Genomic DNA, 17,830 nt, shown 5'->3' on the forward strand with positions numbered 1-17,830 from the left:
CGGCGGGGCACGAGGTGCCCGGCGAGCGGCCGCTCTTCAGCGCCAGCACCTACGAGCTGCTGGCGCTGCTCATCGCCACCATCGGCACGCTGGGCGTGTGCAACAACTTGCTAGTGCTGGTGCTCTACTACAAGTTCAAGCGGCTCCGCACGCCCACCAATCTCTTCCTCGTCAACATCAGCCTCAGCGACCTCCTGGTGTCCGTCTGCGGTGTCAGCCTCACCTTCATGTCCTGCCTGCGGAGCCGCTGGGTGTGGGACGTCGCCGGCTGCGTCTGGGACGGCTTCAGCAACAGCCTCTTCGGTGGGTGCCGCCGCTCCCGTCCCTCTGACCCCTGCGGGCCTGGGTCCCTTCCCGCTCCCTGCCGCCCTCCTGGGGATCCGGACGGTTGCGCCTCCCGGCGCGAGGAGCTGCCGCCCGGCGGCCGTCGAAAGGCACCTTCCGTCTGGGGGGCTGGCGGCCGAGCTCGGGCGGAGTTCGTCAGCAATTGGTTCCTCTCAGGGCGAGAGGAAACCTGTGGAGAACGGCGAGAACGTGGTTAGAGGTGCCCGTACGGGCTTAAGGAGCGTAAAAGATTGTTTTTCAGCGAGAAAGCGCTGCAGTGCGTGGATAAAGAATAAGTACGGTTTCGTTAGCTCCAGCTGGTTGAAAACGGAGTGCTTGCTCTCAATATCTCTTTTTATCGCGAAGGGTGTAGCCACCCCAGTATTCAGACTTCACCTATAGAACTGTTCAAAATGTGGCAGCACCTTGAGGTTTTTTCTCTTGATGAGAAACTCATGGTGATTTTTCAGCCACAACTGTGTCACACGGGTATTTGGGCAATCGTTGATTGCTGTGAAATGAGATATGACTGCTACAGAGGCACATCCATCTCAATAAGCAAACCAATAAACAAAAAAACAACCACCACCAGTAGCCCACACATTGGGTCTCAGTTTTCTTTCTTGAAGTTTGTATTTGCCCTCTACAGAAATCTGCAGAGGATGCAGCCCAGTTTTAAACAGATGTGCTATCTGCTAATAGATTCAGTTTTTTACTGACAAAGGATGTTGTAAAAAATGTATTCATGTTTCTAATGGTGAAAGTTAGCATCCTGTCTCTAACAAAATGTTCTTTTTTTTCTGGCAGAGGTGTGTAGGTGAGAGGTGGGTCACTGTGTGCATGCACACAATGTGTACTCAGAAAGTTGGTGTTATTAAGGTAAAATAAGTAAATTAAATATATATATGTATATATATATATATTTTTGTAAGAATTACAGTTTTCCTGCCTAACTTTCACTTCTTATAACTTGATAGTTTGTTTTTGGTGGGCTGCTGGGAGGAAGGTTTGTGCTTCCTCTTGATTGATTTGGCTACTGCTAGATAGCATTGCCAAAATGCTGGATCTTGGAAGGCATTCAGAAGGCAGTGAGACCTTTGTGCAAGGTTTGGCATTGCATAATTTTCACTGTGCATGGCTCTTAGACTTTTGTTTCCTTGTGTTAGAAGGGAAAGTACCAGAGAACCCAGCTAGCATCGGGCTGTCTCCATCAGTCAGCCCACTCAGATACTTTGAGCTGATTCTACTGGGCAGCTGAACATTAAGCTTGCACAAGAGAAGTTGCGTATTCTTCTGTTCCTATCTTTACCCTTTACATTTTACGTAGGATTTTTGGTGAAGGCATTTTGTGTAGAAAATCAAAAAATAAGATGCATAGTAAGGGCAATGAAAAAAGACTATAGTAATCATCTCTTCCGAAGTTGGAATAAATACAAATAATGAGATGTGAAATGTTTGATCATACACGTCTTTTCATTTCTGTTTTTAGCAATATGTTATGTCACTATATATTCCATGTTGGTGCTTTCTTGCATTGCTTTGATATAAAACTTATTTCCAAAGAGGTAAAATTCATGGATCTTATTTACAGAATGATCCAGATAGCATTTTTGTTTGCAAAATTACATCTTCTTGTGCTTGGTTGGTCATATTATTTTCCTCTTAAGTAGTGTGTGCAAAGAATTTTTATATGATGTATTAAAGTACACATTTGTGTGCACAGTCTTTTACATATAAGTGGAGAGTAAGCGCACCACTTAATTCAGGCATTCAATATTCTTGAGCACTGCTTCATTCAGCTGCCTTATGAAGTAATAAAAAAAAATTTCACTTCAATATTATAATTTGACTCTAACCTAATAAAGTTAATTCCAGTCAAAAGGTCCGTATTTTACTTCCAAATTCTCCTCTGGAAATACAAAGATTGTTCTCTTCTGCCAGTGAAGATTAATAGTTCTACACCTAACTGAGTAGGACAACAGAGGCATGTAAATACTAGGGAAACGAGTGCCCTGCAGGTAGCATCTTACTTTGCTGTTTATCATCTGGACTACAGCCACCACAGCTTCTGTTTTCCATTTTAATATACCTATGAAGAAAGCACTGACTTAAGGATATTTTTCTATTTTGGTAATATTAAAGAGGCTGATTGGAGGTTTCATTCAGTGTGACCAGGTATTATACTTACAAATACAGTTCTCTTTGTATATAAAAGCCCATGTCAACTATTTTCTTGAGGATAGGGATGGCAGGGTGAAAATAAAATAATGGAATCTTGTATGCATAATAATAGTAGTTATTATTAAGTGTAGCACACTTCTTTTGAGAACTTCTGTGAATAGTACGCTATCTAATCAGATGAAATTGACAGCTTAAATTGACATTTAAAGGTAGAGGCCTCACTAACTAAGCAAGATAGTTGCAAGTTTCAACTTCAGTAAACCAGAGTGATCTAGTGAAGACCTTTCTGGAATAAAGAGGAGGGAAGTATCTCTGTGGAGTTCATTCACTCATAATAACAAATACTGTGAGGTTACTTTACTGCTGTGAATATTTGTCTGCTGGATTTGGACACATTTCAGATCATTTCATACCAAATGACCAGAACCTGCTTATTTCAAGTGATGTGACTATATTATTGATATATATTTTTTTTTTCTTAGGAGAGCACCCATGAAATCAGTCTAAACTGTCTTTTGCAGTTAGAATCGTTCAGATGAAAGGATCCTAAAAAAAAATCATTTAGTCCCATGACCTGACAGCTTGAGGGCTAACCAAAAGTTAAAGGGTATTATCCAAATTCCTCTTGAATGTTGGCAGGCATGGGTCATCAAGCACCTTGCTAGGAAGTATGTTCCTGTGTTCACACTTGTAGTAAAGAAATTGTTCTGAAACTCTCTCCTGGTACAGCTTTTTGCTATTTCCATTTGTCCTGTATTGGTTTCCAGGATTGGTTTCCTCCTCAGGAACTCGAGAGCAACAAGGTCACTTATTGGTCTACTTTTGCGAACTAGTCAACCCAAGTGTCCTCGGCCTTTCCTCATAAGGACATGCCTTCCAGAAATAGTTGTATAGTCTGTAGTTGATGTATAGATGAGAACTGGGAGGAAAGCTTTTGGATTTGAGATGTATAAGGCTGAAAAGCACTATCGCTTCTATGTCTATTATTGCAGCTTGTTCTAATAACTTGTTATCATGCTGAGTTGCAGACCCTGTCTTACCTCTGCATTTGACTACTTTTGGTCACAGTATTATTCATGTCATGAATTCAAACTGTTTCCTTGAGAAAGATGAATGGAAACAATTTCAAATAGTGGAATTATATTCGCTATTGATTTTATAGCACTTCAGTCTTGAGCAAGTTAGGTTTTCAACAGTTTAAACTACAGTTTTCCCTGACTATGAAATCGTTTAGAATATGTGATTAAAGTTACTTTAAAATAGTTGTGACTTTCTTTTTAAACTCAGTTTTTTCTCAACAAGTTTTGAAAATCAGATTCTTTCCAATTACTGTAGCTAATAATCCAAAATTAGGATTCATTTTGAAAGTTGTTATCATGCAAGCTGTATTTTTAATTGTCACCTATAGTGTGACAGGTAGAGTATGTGCTTAAAATAAAGTGGTAGCATTTGCATTTTCAGAAGTCTTTGTTAAGTCATGATGAAACCTGTTTGTTTTGAGAGCCATCTCTGCATCTGTCATAGAAACTTTGCATCAGAGAATCTGAATATTACCTTTGCAAAAGTGCTTCTGATTGTACCAGCCAGTCCAAAAGACTGGAAGCACATGAGAGCTTTACGCTCTATAAGCAAACTTACATATTTTGAAACTTTTCAGTTGAGAAGAAAGTAACAGCTACAGATTGATTGTCCGTCTAGGGATACACAGCTATTTTTGCATTCCTTGCAATAGTCTACTTATGCATTATCATAACTTAGTCATTGTGCAAGCCTATATAGCAATTTCTGCTTTGTTTTTTGTGCAAATTGGGACTTACAAATGTAAGACAAGCTGTAGTTTAGGTGCTTATATCATCATAGCAGAGATCATGAAAAGAGCTTCCATATGCCACTGCATAGCCATCTCAATGCTCCATATACCAGTGTGGGGAAAATGACAGATCAAATGAGTACTGGCAAGTTTAAGTTTCAATGACATGGTAGTATGTCTTGGACAATAATCCCCATCTAGCTTAGTGTACTGAGTTTTGACACTTTTTTTTTTTAACAGGTGCACCGTCCTGATGGAATAAAATAGGTACTTCAGTTAAGTGACGTGTTTAATCTGTGGGATACACCTTTCTGTAGAGTTGTGCAGTCAATTCAGTGCTGGTGCCACAGAGCCTGCCCCCCTCTCTGTACATAAAAGTTGTGAATCTTTTCCTGTCTATAGTAGTCAACCAAGCTGCAAGTAGTAGAGACCTGTGTAATCTCTAAGTCTGATTATGTTACACAGCTCACACTTGGAAGGTTTTGTGTTACTGAGAGTGTAGAATTTTGGGTCTTTGAGCAAGAAAAGATACTTGACAGTTAAATACACCCAAATGTCTTATTTAACAGGGATGGTTCCCCCTTTACCTAAAGTATTTTAGTTGTGGAATAACTGGCTAAGAGCATAATAATCTTTATCGGCATCTGTTGGCTCTTCACAAATAAGATTTTAAAATGATAGTGACTGTTGTAGAACATGATGTGTGTATCTACAGGTTTATTTATTTTATTTCTACACGCTGTGAAAGAATGCTACCTTGTAACACCATTTTGCGTTACCAATATATGCTATGTGCACTGATTTAATATCAGTAAAAGCATTTTGTTACTTGGCAGACGGTTTTAGGATCTTGTGTTACAGACAGCTGGAGACTTGATCAGCATGCCTTCAGCATTAGCAGTTTGTTTGCGGTGAATTAATTGCTTGCAGGATTCACTGTGGAGGAGGTGATTAATTCTGCTGTACTTTTATAGTTCAGATGTATATAAAATATACTTTCAAGTCTGTTCAGTCCAGAAGAAGTGATTTTTGCCTGCCTATATTGGACTGCAGTTAAAATTTGTTGCAAAAATAGCAATGGTAATGTGTTCTTTGACAGAAAACTTTGACTGTCTTAGAAGTGAATCTCATTGCTGCATTAGGTTGTAGTTATCTTGTAAAGCTGCTCAGTCCATCTGAAACGTGTCACAATATTTTGTTCTAATTAAGATTTAGAAAGTCAGAGTATACGCACATTATATGGAATGATACACTGAAGCTCGGATAGATCATAGAAACAAAGAATTGTAGAATCACCAAGGTTGGAAAAGACCTTCAAGATCATTCAGTCCAACCATTCACCTACTGCCAATACTTCCCCACTAAACCATGTTCCTTAGTACATCATCTAAATGCTTCTTGAACATTTCCATAATCAGTGACTCTACCACCTCTCTGGGCAGCCCTTTCCAGTGCCTGATCACTCTTCTGAAGAGTAATTTTTTCCTCATATTCAACCTGAACCTCCCCTGCTGCAACTTCAGTCCATTCCCTCTAGTTCTAACTCCAGTTATGCAAGAGAAGAGGCCGATCCTCATCTCACCACAACCTCCTTTCAAGGAGTTGTTGAGAGTGACAAGATCTTCCCTGAGCCTCCTCTTCTTCAGTTTAAACAATACCAGTTCCTTCAACTTGCTCCTCCTAAGACTCAGCCCAAAACTGAAACAGTACTCAAGGTGTAGTCTCACTCTTTGGCACTCTGTTGAGCTCTTCTCCATGATGACTTACACTGTGTAGCTGGAGGTATTTCATGATTTATCAAGAGTAATGTGACTTGTGGAAAAACCCAGGGTACAGAAAAGAGAAGTGAAAAAGCCTACACCAAATGCAGTATTTCAGTAGGAAAGTAATGAGTTTTTTTTTTGTTATGTTTGTGTGTTTGTTTTTAATTGGTGAGGAGTAGTGAGCTGTTTGTTATTTTCAGCTCACCTACTGGAGAAGAGGAATGGCTGCAACATAGAAATTGCATGTTAATAACTTAAACAGGAAGACTCTTGTTCTGCTATGTTTGACATACACTATTTAAATGTGAATGACCCTCTCATACCAATGTAATTGTAGGTTTTATTCAGAGTTAAAACTAGTATCTGTACTTCCTTAAGACAGAGCACTTATAATCTGTACTTAGGGAAAGAAGTATTCTAAAATCTATATATCAGAGAAACATTATCTGGTAAATACTGGTTAGTTAAGTCTTCCGGAAGGAGTTTGGAATTCTCTGATTTGCTAGTAAATTAAATCCATCTTCAGAATGTCAGGCCCTAGTCTTGGAAGAGAATAAATACTTTCAGTTAAAAAACAAATATTTTTAAATGCATGTTTTATTAAGAGAATTAAAGAATTGAATTTTCATATTTCCCTACTTTGCTTGAAATAAAAAAAGTGCAGTTTCTCATACCAGGGATTAATACCCAAGTAATATCCATAATGGCTTTCTGTAATGCTTTTGCTTTTTTTTTTTTTTTTTTTACACTTAATCAGCATATACTTCATTATATTAAAATGTAAAACTCATTTGGGATGAAATCTACATCATTTATAGAAAAGCTGCTTAGAGGGGAAAAAAAAGTAAAATTCAATGCTTTCCTCTGCTTTTTTTCCTCTGTGCTAGGCCACAAAACCTGATTCATATGTGGAAAAAAAAATGGAGCTATGTACATACATAGATAAAATGTAACGTAACTTGAAGCATTGTGAGAGCACAGATGATGCATGTAGCTACTGGGCTAAAAAAATTTTTCTAGGTGAGAATTGCCACTATTGATCCCAATCAAAGGATGGCATTATGCAAAGCACTGCATTTCTGTGGGGGCTGCACAAGAAGCCCTGCATCTGGGTGCTCTTGTCAGAACCCTGCCAGGATTTTGCTTGATCTAAGTAACACCTTTGCATTCAGTGGTTACAATAGGTATTTTTATTTTGTTATGTGGCAGCTGTGTATGGCCATCCAGAACGTGGCTTTAGTGTCACTATTCCACTGCTGAAACGCACCACCAATTGCCTCACTGTGGTCACATCCACTGTTTGGTCTCCATGGGCATTCAGCAAGTGTCAGTGAATGTCAGTGGGTGCCGTTTTGTCTGCATGGAGGAATTCAATGACACTCCTTTACTTCATATGTGCTTCCATGTCAGTTGCCATTCTGTCACTGTGTCTCTGCTGCCAACTGTCACACAGCAACAGCATGTAAGGGAATATTGGCAGGAAGGGTTCAGCCTCTACTGCCATACCACCAACATCTACATCTGACGTCATGGGCCACATAGGAGGTATTACTTTCAGAGCAACCCTTCTGTGAATTTTTTTTTTCCTATGTGTGCCTGCTCTAGGTAAAAGTATGTATAGAGATCCTTTCTTTCTTGCATTAGCAGGTACGAGTTCTAAGAGTCAGTTGACAGTTCCTGCTGCTCCACATGGATGTTGTTCCACTCAAACTGCCAGCTCAGCACTAGGGGAGAATTGTGGCATTAGGACAGACGTGTTGCATACCTGAAGAATATTCAATTTACTTGATATGTGAAATGCTATGGATCTAGCCTTTGAAAGAAATGATCCATTCTACAGTGTCATCTGTAGAGACACTGGGAGAATCTACAGAGAGTCTGACTAGCCAATGTAGAGTTAAGTAACAGATGCATGCAGCCATTTCTGAGATATTGAGGACAACAAATAACCTTCTGCTGCCCCCCAAGTACCAGGAAGGCTTAACCTCACAGGATATGTAGTCTTATAAATGATACCATCAATACTAAGGATAGTTCCTATAGCATCTGCAGACGTGTACTTGACAGCCTCTGTGGTTCAGCTTATGAATAGTTAAAGAATATTTGAATGCTAGAGGACAGGTGGAAGGTAAGTCTTGGGATCTTTTTGTAACTTGACTGCATTGAATCATAGCTAGATTCAAGATAGAGATATCAATGTTAAGAATTCATCTGTAGTTGGGCGGGAGCCCCAAGCCCACCCTCTGAACACTGCTGGCTCCTGATGAAGTTCTGTTTCCCCTGGAGCTGCCCTGGCTCAGGAACTCCCTGGGTACTCCCAGCCCTGTGCAATGCACGTACACCACAGAGAGCACCTCAGTGAGAGTGGGCAAGTTATGGAAATGATAAAACATACAACTTAGAGCAGATCTTGGCATTCCTCTTTTTATGGTTATTTCTGCTTATTATCTACCACAAATAGGCAGGCATGGCTCCACCACACAAAGGACTTTTGTAGGACAAAATTCTCTACATGTTGTCATATCTTGGAAATGCATTTTGTTTCAAACTAGCTTTTTTATGGTAACTACTTTGACCACTTTGTGTGCTGTGTTACGGTAGAGATCCAGCATCAAAGAGAGGAGTGTAACCTGATATGCTCCGACTGGCATTACATGCCTTATGTCATCAGACCCTTCCCATATATCCTGAAAACCAGCACTTGCATTTCAATACACATTGGCTGACAAGTTCCCTTTTTCTGTTAGAAAACTCAAGTTTCCTTTTAAGGAGCACTGGTTTCAGGCTTGAGCTAAAACTTTGAAGAACTATGTGCAAGTGCCACTTCTTAGAGATACTGAACTTCCAGTGGCTTTCTTGAAAATGTCAAAGACTCAGTAAATGACTCATGCTGAACTGAACACCTGTACTTTCAGATTGTTCAGCCAAGCATGTGTGCTACTGATTTTGTCATTGCCAAAATTTAGTGCTTGCATATACATATATATGTAAAGTATTAAGTGTATATGGGGGCACTACTTGTTAAACGATGTTGTAGGTACCTTATTTATCATCTTGATGTCCCTGAGCTTCTAATGGAATAGAAAGAAATTATGCAGACCAAGAGATTAAATTAGGAATTTTGCCCCACCATACTGTGAGGCAGAATCCTCTTGCTCTACATTGTTCACAAACAAAGCCTCATACACCAGATAACCTAACTTTGCCTAGAGTTGAACGATGTGACTTCTCCTCCATAACCACATCTGTGGATGATTTTGTTACCCATCAGGTAAAATTTTGTAATTCCTAGTCTTTGTGTACAGAGCACAGGGAATGATCTTACTTACCTTGTGTTCAGGAAGTAGACTATGTTTATTTGTATAAAACATTCATCTATGTGAGTATAACAGCATAGAATATCACATATATAATTCTGTTATTTTTTAATTCCTGTTAAGATCTTGCTTAGTTCCAAAGCCTTCATGCCTTTTTCAGTATATTAGGTCTTGGATAGTGATGCTGCATAAAGAACTTTCTATCAGCTTAATTAAAAAACAAACAAAAGAAAAACAGAGAATAGAAAAACCTCAAGTCTTTCAGAAACCTTCAAGTTCACGTTTGATAAGCCAGTTTCTCTTTAAAGCCGTGAAAAAGAAACTCATACAGCAATGACTTGCACAAGAAAAAGTTAAACTATACAAAACTATGAAATCAATAGACCTTGCTTTCTGCATGTCCAGCAATATCTACTTTTCTTTGTGCTGAAAGTTTAAAGATAACACTGACAAAAAAAGTACATAATTAAAATTTTAGAAAGTTAATTGTTTCATTTCATGAAGAGCAGTAACAATAGGTCACATTTTCCATTAGAGTGTTAATGTTGTTAATCAAGAAAGCTTTTTGAACTCATAACCTTTTTAAAATGAAAAAGATCCTTAATTCTTGCAGAATAAAGCAACTTTTCTAATAGAGATCTTAGAGCGTGTCTTATGAGATACTCAGTTAATCAGCAAAACCAGCATACTATTGACAGATTAAATATTTCCCTAGATTTTTTTATTCTTACTTGTCTTCCTAAAATTCACATTGTTGATGCTTAAACACACTACTGTAAATTTGTATTGCTTAATGCTTATGCTTTTTCAAAGTGAGATGAGAAATTTATGATACTCTTTGAAGGTTTTTGATAGATATAATGATTATTCTCTTTTTAGCAGATCTGCACATTTAACCTTCTCATAGCTGTGTAAATATATATTATGACTGATATGAACGCAGTTCTAGAATTGAAACTTTGTGTATGTGTGATAAATACTCATGTTTTTTTTTTAGATAAAGCGTACACACTTGAATATACTGTGTGCTGTGAAACACTTTTGTATGTAGATTGTGTTGTTTAAAAGGCTGTGTGTATGAGCTTGATGTCTGATTCATAACAGATTTAAACTGACTGACATATGTATAATGAGAAGATTTGTTCTTGATCATTAAATTTCACAGACCACTCAAACTGAATTTCTTATATTCTAATCAAGACAGAATTACTTTGACTTCATTAAATTATAAAAGTGTCTGGATAGAATAGTTCTAAAAGCTGGAAATGACACACCATTTCTGTCATGACAAATTAAGCTGTAGTGTATTAGAGGTGGACAGAAAAGGACAAGAATGCAGAAATAATTGAAATGAAGACTATGATATTTTTATGGTAGAAGCAAGATAGAAAGGGGCACTCAAATAACTGGATCTTTACCGGACAGAACTCTTTCAGCAGTGTAACACTTTGCTTTAGCGGTTGTTCTTTGGAACAGAAAGACTTATATGAAATCTATAAAGAATCTGGAGTTCTGCTAGTTATTTTGTTCACACTGTAGGTGTATTTCAGTGCTTCCAGTTCTTGGATGCTTTCGTTGACCTAAGTCTTGACTCTGAATTGCCTGGATTCCTAATAGGTTTTGTTATTGTTAGTTCTTGCATTTTTATGTGAAAGCTTTTTCTTAAAAGGATGAAAGAAAGAAAAAGAAAGAAAAAGGAAGAAAGAACAAAGCAAGAAATCCCAGAACGTTGAAGCGTGAGCCCTCAATAATAAAGTAATGTTTAGGGAAAAGTACTTGCTTGGTCTTTCTTTTTGTTGGTTCTGCTTTCTTTTCTTGCCCACCATATATAATGGGTCATTTTGCAGTTCCCTGCTCTGAGTAGTTCTGAAGTAAGAGGAGCTGTTTGAGTTAGTAGATAATGATTACAGAGTTGTCACCAAAAAAGCTTATTGGTGTTAGATTCTTAATGTGAGCCAGCTAATTTTGAGTTAAATGTTTCATTTGCTACAAGGTTAGCAAGAGAACTTCAGTCCAATATACAGTGTTTGTGAGTGATTTAATTAATTTTCCTTTTCTTACAGGAATTGTTTCAATTATGACTCTCACTGTTCTTGCCTATGAACGCTACATTCGAGTAGTCCATGCAAAAGTGATTGATTTCTCTTGGTCTTGGCGGGCTATCACATACATTTGGCTTTATTCGTTAGCCTGGACTGGAGCACCTCTTTTGGGCTGGAACAGATACACATTGGAAATTCATGGATTAGGTTGCTCAGTGGACTGGAAGTCAAAAGATCCCAATGATACCTCCTTTGTGCTACTTTTTTTCCTGGGCTGTCTGGTAGCACCTGTTGTGATCATGGCCTATTGCTACGGCCATATTCTATATGCAGTAAGAATGGTAAGTTGATGGAAATAAGACTTCTCTGAATGGAATATTTTCAGTGAGATGCTGATATTGTATATCAAATTTGGATTATAGCCTAAGCTTTGGAGATTTTATAATTTCAGAGTGACAAACTAAGTGGCAGAGAAGTACAGAGCAATCTATTTATCATATTGTCATCAGCAGTCTTTAGAAGAAAGAAAAAGAAAATGCAATCTCACCTAAGTTTTCAAACAAAGGACCAGTAAATACAAACTGAATCTGTTTATGTTAATGGATTAAAGAAAGTTAGTTCTCTAAAGTTTTTATGTACTTCATATACACAGTAAAAGTCTGGGAAGCATGATGCAAGCTTTCAGAAGAGCTGCAGTTCATAAAACGAGCATATAGCCATGTATTCCTAAAACTGTTAGTGAACTAGTTTTTTATAAATGTAAATAGAACTATTCAGTGCTTTTACTTTGACATTTTCCTTTGCCTTTTACAGCTTCGATGTGTGGAAGATTTTCAGACTTCTCAAGTGATTAAACTTCTAAAGTATGAAAAGAAAGTGGCTAAAATGTGTTTCCTAATGATCTCTACCTTCCTTATTTGTTGGATGCCTTATGCAGTTGTCTCACTCCTAGTAACGTATGGTTATAGCAACCTTGTAACTCCCACAGTAGCTATAATCCCATCTTTCTTTGCCAAATCAAGTACTGCTTATAATCCAGTCATCTACATCTTCATGAGTAGAAAGGTAGGTACAGGAGGATATTGGAGCTGGCTCTGGATATGGGTTGCTAAACTCCAGGAGTGGAGAGGGAGGAAAAGGGTTGTAGAACTGCTGAACGTCATTTAGAACCTTGACAACAATCATATTCCAAAAGAGTGCTATCAATTGAGTGATTTTAATATAGCGGCTCTGGCACTGCACATAGATGTCAGACTGATTTGTTTAATTTGATAAAGATTTTCTATGTTCTGGTACCCAGAAGCAAATCAAATCAGTACCAGATACAAATTCCAGTAAAGTCATAGCCAGGAAAAGAATGAATCAGCTAAGCGTTTGTACTGGAGTTGCATCTAGAAGTACTTTTCACTTACCTCTAATTTCAGATTAAGACCGAAGTGATAATATTTTTGCTTATCTTCCAGGATAATTTGGGAATGAGAAAACAATTCTTCACTGTTATGACCTTCTTAAGTCTGATCTATGCTTCAATGCTACTCAGAAGTACCACGTTAACTCTGAAATATTCAGGGCCTCCGCATGACCATTCTGCTGTGTTTTCACATAGCTTCAGATCACCTTTCATTGTCTTTTTAGGTTCCTTTCCCAACAAGATCTATTGCCTTCCCATATCAGAGTAGGATTAATTTCCTATTAAAAACCTTGTTCCAAACTGACTTGCCAGAGAGTTTATTGTATTTTGCTAGACAAGCAAAATCATTGGCCATATAGGATAGTAGAGATTAATCTTTAAAAAAAAAAAAACTGGAAGATAGCTGAAAAGGATGTCCTACTACTTTTTCAGAGAACAGGTGTTTGGGGATTTTTTTTTGTGAGCTTTTTGTTTGTTTGTTTTCTTTGTGTTTAAAGTGCTCTCCAAGAGCACTCCTGGCATGCCTTATTATGAGTTAAAAGGAAGATGCTGACATGTTTCTTATAAAAGCAGAGAATTCCCCAGATGGTCATACTTGAAATTTAGATGTGCACAGATCTGTAACAACTGAATGGGTGCATCTTATAAGCCCTCATACTTGAATACTTTGCTTTGTGAAGATGAGACCGTATCTGGAACATTTAGAACAATGCTGCTTCTGAAATTTTGTTTTGTTTACTAATGAAAGCTTTCACTAAATATCTTGCATTTTTTAGTCTCAATGTAGAACAGACTACCTGTATCATAAGTGACTTCTAATTAGCTGAAAAACTTCCTTCCCTGTTCAAAGGGAACATTTTAGTTTTGCATTGCTGACTTCCGAAGTTTTATTTTACATTGTTATTCAATGATTTTGTTAAAATTCCAATCCCTTGAGTTACGTAAATGGGAAACTTCACTTTCATTTAATTCCCCTTTGCCCTTTGTTCCTTCTCTCTATGTCCTCTAATGAAGTGCTTCTGAGAATATTTTTCCCCTGCTCAATGAAATCTGTAATTTTTTAAATACTCAGATGGAACAATATCTGGCATGTTCTGAGGCTGAATCCTCTTGTTCTTTATTGATTGCAGAGCACTGGTAAAATATTAAATTGCATTTTAGTACCCTCTACTAGCCGTGTCATCCTATGTCCTCGTGGGTGTGTGGGGGAAAAGTGCTTGCTAAAAAGCCACTGTGTTCATTACAACATTGAAACCAACTGAGAACAAAGAGGGGATAAGGAGAAATCGGTTATTTTGAGCAACTTACTGTATTACTCTCTTCACTGGATCATACATAATAGTGAGCACATAGGAAGTTGTAATTTCATGCTGTTTATTTTCTCTTGCAGTTTCGACAATGCCTTTTGCAACTCCTGTGCTTTCGCTTGATGAGATTCCAGAGGACCATGAAAGAGCCCTCAGGAGCAGGGAATGTCAAACCGATACGACCGATAGTAATGTCTCAGAAAGTAGGGGACAGGCCAAAGAAGAAAGTGACATTCAGCTCTTCCTCCATCATTTTTATTATCGCCAGTGATGACACTCAGCAAATAGATGATAACAGCAAACACAGTGGGACAGAAGTAAATGTCATCCAAGTAAAGCCACTATAGGGATGAGCTACACAGACATTAGAATCTGATGAACTCCAGTCAGTGACTGTTTGGGCTGAAGACAGGTTTCAGTGATAGTGCCTGTGGTCTGCCAAAGGAAGTCATATTGAACTGTGAAATACTGAAGTAATTCTGCATCAGAAGCTCTGTAGGCAGTTCGGTTTTGGTCACAATATAGATATCTTCACATCTGTGCCAAACTTGATGAATGTTTTTATTCTGAACTTTCTTAAAGCATATCATAGTATATGTAAACCATAGTTTAATGGTACTCTGCCCGGAGGCCCATAAAGAGAGGTATCTTGCTGGGGCCTGTGCTGGGACCTGTCCATCTTTACCAATGACTTGGAGAGGTGACAAGTGCATTCTTGTCAGCTTTGAAGATAACACTAAACTGGGCATGAGCAATCTTTAGGCTCAGGGATGGGACTGCCATTCTGGAGAACGTGGTCAAGTTGAAGGAATGAGCTGACAGAAATGTTACTGTATTCAACAAGAACAAGTGCAGAGTCATGGGCTTGGGGAATAGCCATGTGCAGCACAGCAGGGAAGGCCCGGGATGCCTGGGATGTAGCTCTGTGACCTGAGCTCCTGCATAGCAACAAGCAGGGCATGAGCCTGCAGTGTGCCCTGGGAACAAGGGCACTGGCATTCTGTGCTACATTGACAAGAGCAGAGCCTGATAGATTGAGTGAAATGATTATGCCTCTCAACTCAGCACTATCGTATCTACACTGCACCCAATTTTGGAACCTCTGTAAACTGGAGTGAATTTATTGGGTCTGCCAAAATTGTCAGGGTTTGAAGCACTTGGCCTGTGAGGAGAGTCTGGAGCTATTTGCATTGAAAAAGCCTGGAGAAAAGAAGTTTTCAGGGGAATATAATAGCAACTTTCCAATAGTGACAAAGCAGTTTTCAAGAAGATAGAACCAGGCTGTTGAGGGTGATGCATGCTGAAGGGATAAGGGATGAGCATGAACAGAAAGGATGAGATTCAGATAGGATAAAAAAAAAAGCTTTTTAACTTTGAGAACAGCCAAGCAATGGAACAGGTTAGACTAGAGAATTCCTAAGGTTCTTTCAGCCTAAGTTATCCTATGATTTCCTAAACTGCCTGCACTTCCAGTGCACAGTTCTTAGGAATGAGGGAGAAATATTTGAAATTGGCTGGGTTTAGTTTATCTTACTTGATGCTTTGCAGGAAAAGGAAAAAAAAAAAGGTGATATCCACAATGATTGGTGCAGCAGTTAAACCAAAAACCACCTTAAGGCTGTCCGTATGTACTCAGAAAGCCATTCTGTTCTTGCTCCCTGGTGGAACTCTTGAGCTGTGTTGTGTGATAAAGTTGTACAAATCAAAGTTCAAATGAAAAACAGTCAGTGAAAAAGGATAATCAGTTTTGTTTTATTTTTGCTTGTTTGTTTGTTTCAATATGTACTTTATGCATCTTTACCCCACTTCCATTTATGATATATATTTAACAGGAGCCTTGTGCTATATTAATGCTAACCTGTTCTGGCACTTTGGGAAAGTAATGGCTAAAGAAGAGCAGGGGAACTTTTGCCTACATTTTAGTGTGAGTAATGATTGTCCTATTTATTGTTCAGTAAACAGAACAGAAACATTCTGAAAAATTTTTCTCACCTTTGTAAATGTTAATCATACTAATTGACAGTGGGATTCTGCTCTGGACAGAGCTGCCTGTCATGTTGGATGAGTAAGTTTGAGAACTAATTTCGAGTTATGGGAGCTGATTCTCAGTCACATCCATTACACTGATACGATTTATTTGCTTTAGTCTAATAAATGGGCATTGTGAATCTGCAACGTGCAGCTTTTCCATCTTGGTGAAAACTGACAAAAGCTATTAAGAAACTACTTGCTTCCTCTAGGGGTAAATCTTTGAGAGGTATAAGGTCAATAACTGCCAGGACCAGGAGCCATTGATTTCATGGTCAAGACGAAAACTTCAAATAAAGGAAAATCAGACCCCAAATACAGAACCTTTTGGCCCCAGTCATTGAGGATATCACAGTATTCCTGGGAGTAGGGATTGATGATCTCAACTCAAAATATGTGTTCGTGCGTGTGCTTTTGAAAAGGCAAATTATTATACATGCACCCCTCTAGAACATCAACACTGGCTCTGCATCATATTTAAAAGTACTTCTAGAGTGCGCTCTGTTTTCTAGATTAAATCACAAGCTAAGAGAAAACATGATAACAACTCATTTCTTTCATGTTATTTTTGTTTTGCTATAAATGCATAGATAAATTGTCTTAGGATGTCAAGGGTTCGCCATTACAAAAAGCATGTTCATTTCAATGCCAACAGCTTTGTTTTCAGCCAGTGATCACTGTATCTATGCACTTTTATATTTGCAAAAAGAGAAAGATGTACCCTAGCATTGCATACAGTGATTCCATCCTTTTAACAAAATGTTTTATATTTTAGTGTTTTGTGTATATTGAGCCTTCAGTAAGTGATTAAATTTATCTTATTTATATTAATGTGTTCTCAGTGAAATATTTTTTTTCCATAGAGAGGAAAGTGGTTTAATATCACCACTTGTTGGAGGCAGCTTGAAGGGTATCATTAGGCACTAAAAAAACCAGTAACATTTCAAGATTGCAATTGATATTTTGTAGAAGAAATACGAATTTAGTATAAGAAGAAACTGTTCAGATTTCCAAAGCTAAAATTTAAGTAATTTAGAGCACTGTACTTGGAATTTTTAATAATTCATGTAAGACAAGATATTTACTGTGACAATACCCTGGACAATTAAAGTTATATTACAATATAGGAAAGCTAATCAATAAAAACTATTGTAAATTTGTTATTTTGGCTACTTAATGTAAATTGGTAGCCAAAAATGGTAGAATTTGTAAACTGTTTAAAGTTACTTCTTCTTGCAGCCCAGTAAAATGTCACTAGATTTACAAGTACTGCTATGTGCAGTTAGCATGCCGCAGTCCCAGTTATTCATATCTTAAGTGCAACTGTTTTCTGTGAGTATCTGCAACACAGAATTCACACCCTGCTACAGAATTTAAATATTGTAATGTTCGATCTTGAGAGCATCACCAGACTTATTATTTTTACTATTATTTTACAGATTTCTTATTGTTTTTTAATTTCTTTGGTCTTTCTTTGATCTGTTCTGAGGATGAGTTGTAAATGGATAGTTTATTCCAGCAGAGATGCAGAGACCTTTATCTCCCATTTCAGGGAACAGAAGAGGAAGACACAGCACTGAGATTTGGATCATTAGCTGTTCCTAAAGCAACAGAAATGCAAAGAAAGAGGAGAAAGCATGAAGAACA

At 38.0% G+C, this 17,830-nt stretch overlaps 1 protein-coding gene across 1 annotated transcript; it reads left to right on the top strand.

Moving 5' to 3' along the window:
• Positions 1 to 5: 5 nt before the first annotated feature.
• Positions 6 to 17,830, top strand: OPN3 (opsin 3; the record flags this gene model as incomplete). Its single annotated transcript, XM_010706827.2, has 4 exons — positions 6 to 303; positions 11,459 to 11,778; positions 12,251 to 12,502; positions 14,239 to 17,830. Coding segments are annotated over 4 exons (1,134 nt in total), but the record flags the coding sequence as incomplete, so codon positions are not given.

Source organism: Meleagris gallopavo, chromosome 2, assembly GCF_000146605.3.
Source record: "Meleagris gallopavo isolate NT-WF06-2002-E0010 breed Aviagen turkey brand Nicholas breeding stock chromosome 2, Turkey_5.1, whole genome shotgun sequence".
In the NCBI taxonomy this organism is placed as follows: domain Eukaryota; kingdom Metazoa; phylum Chordata; class Aves; order Galliformes; family Phasianidae; genus Meleagris; species Meleagris gallopavo.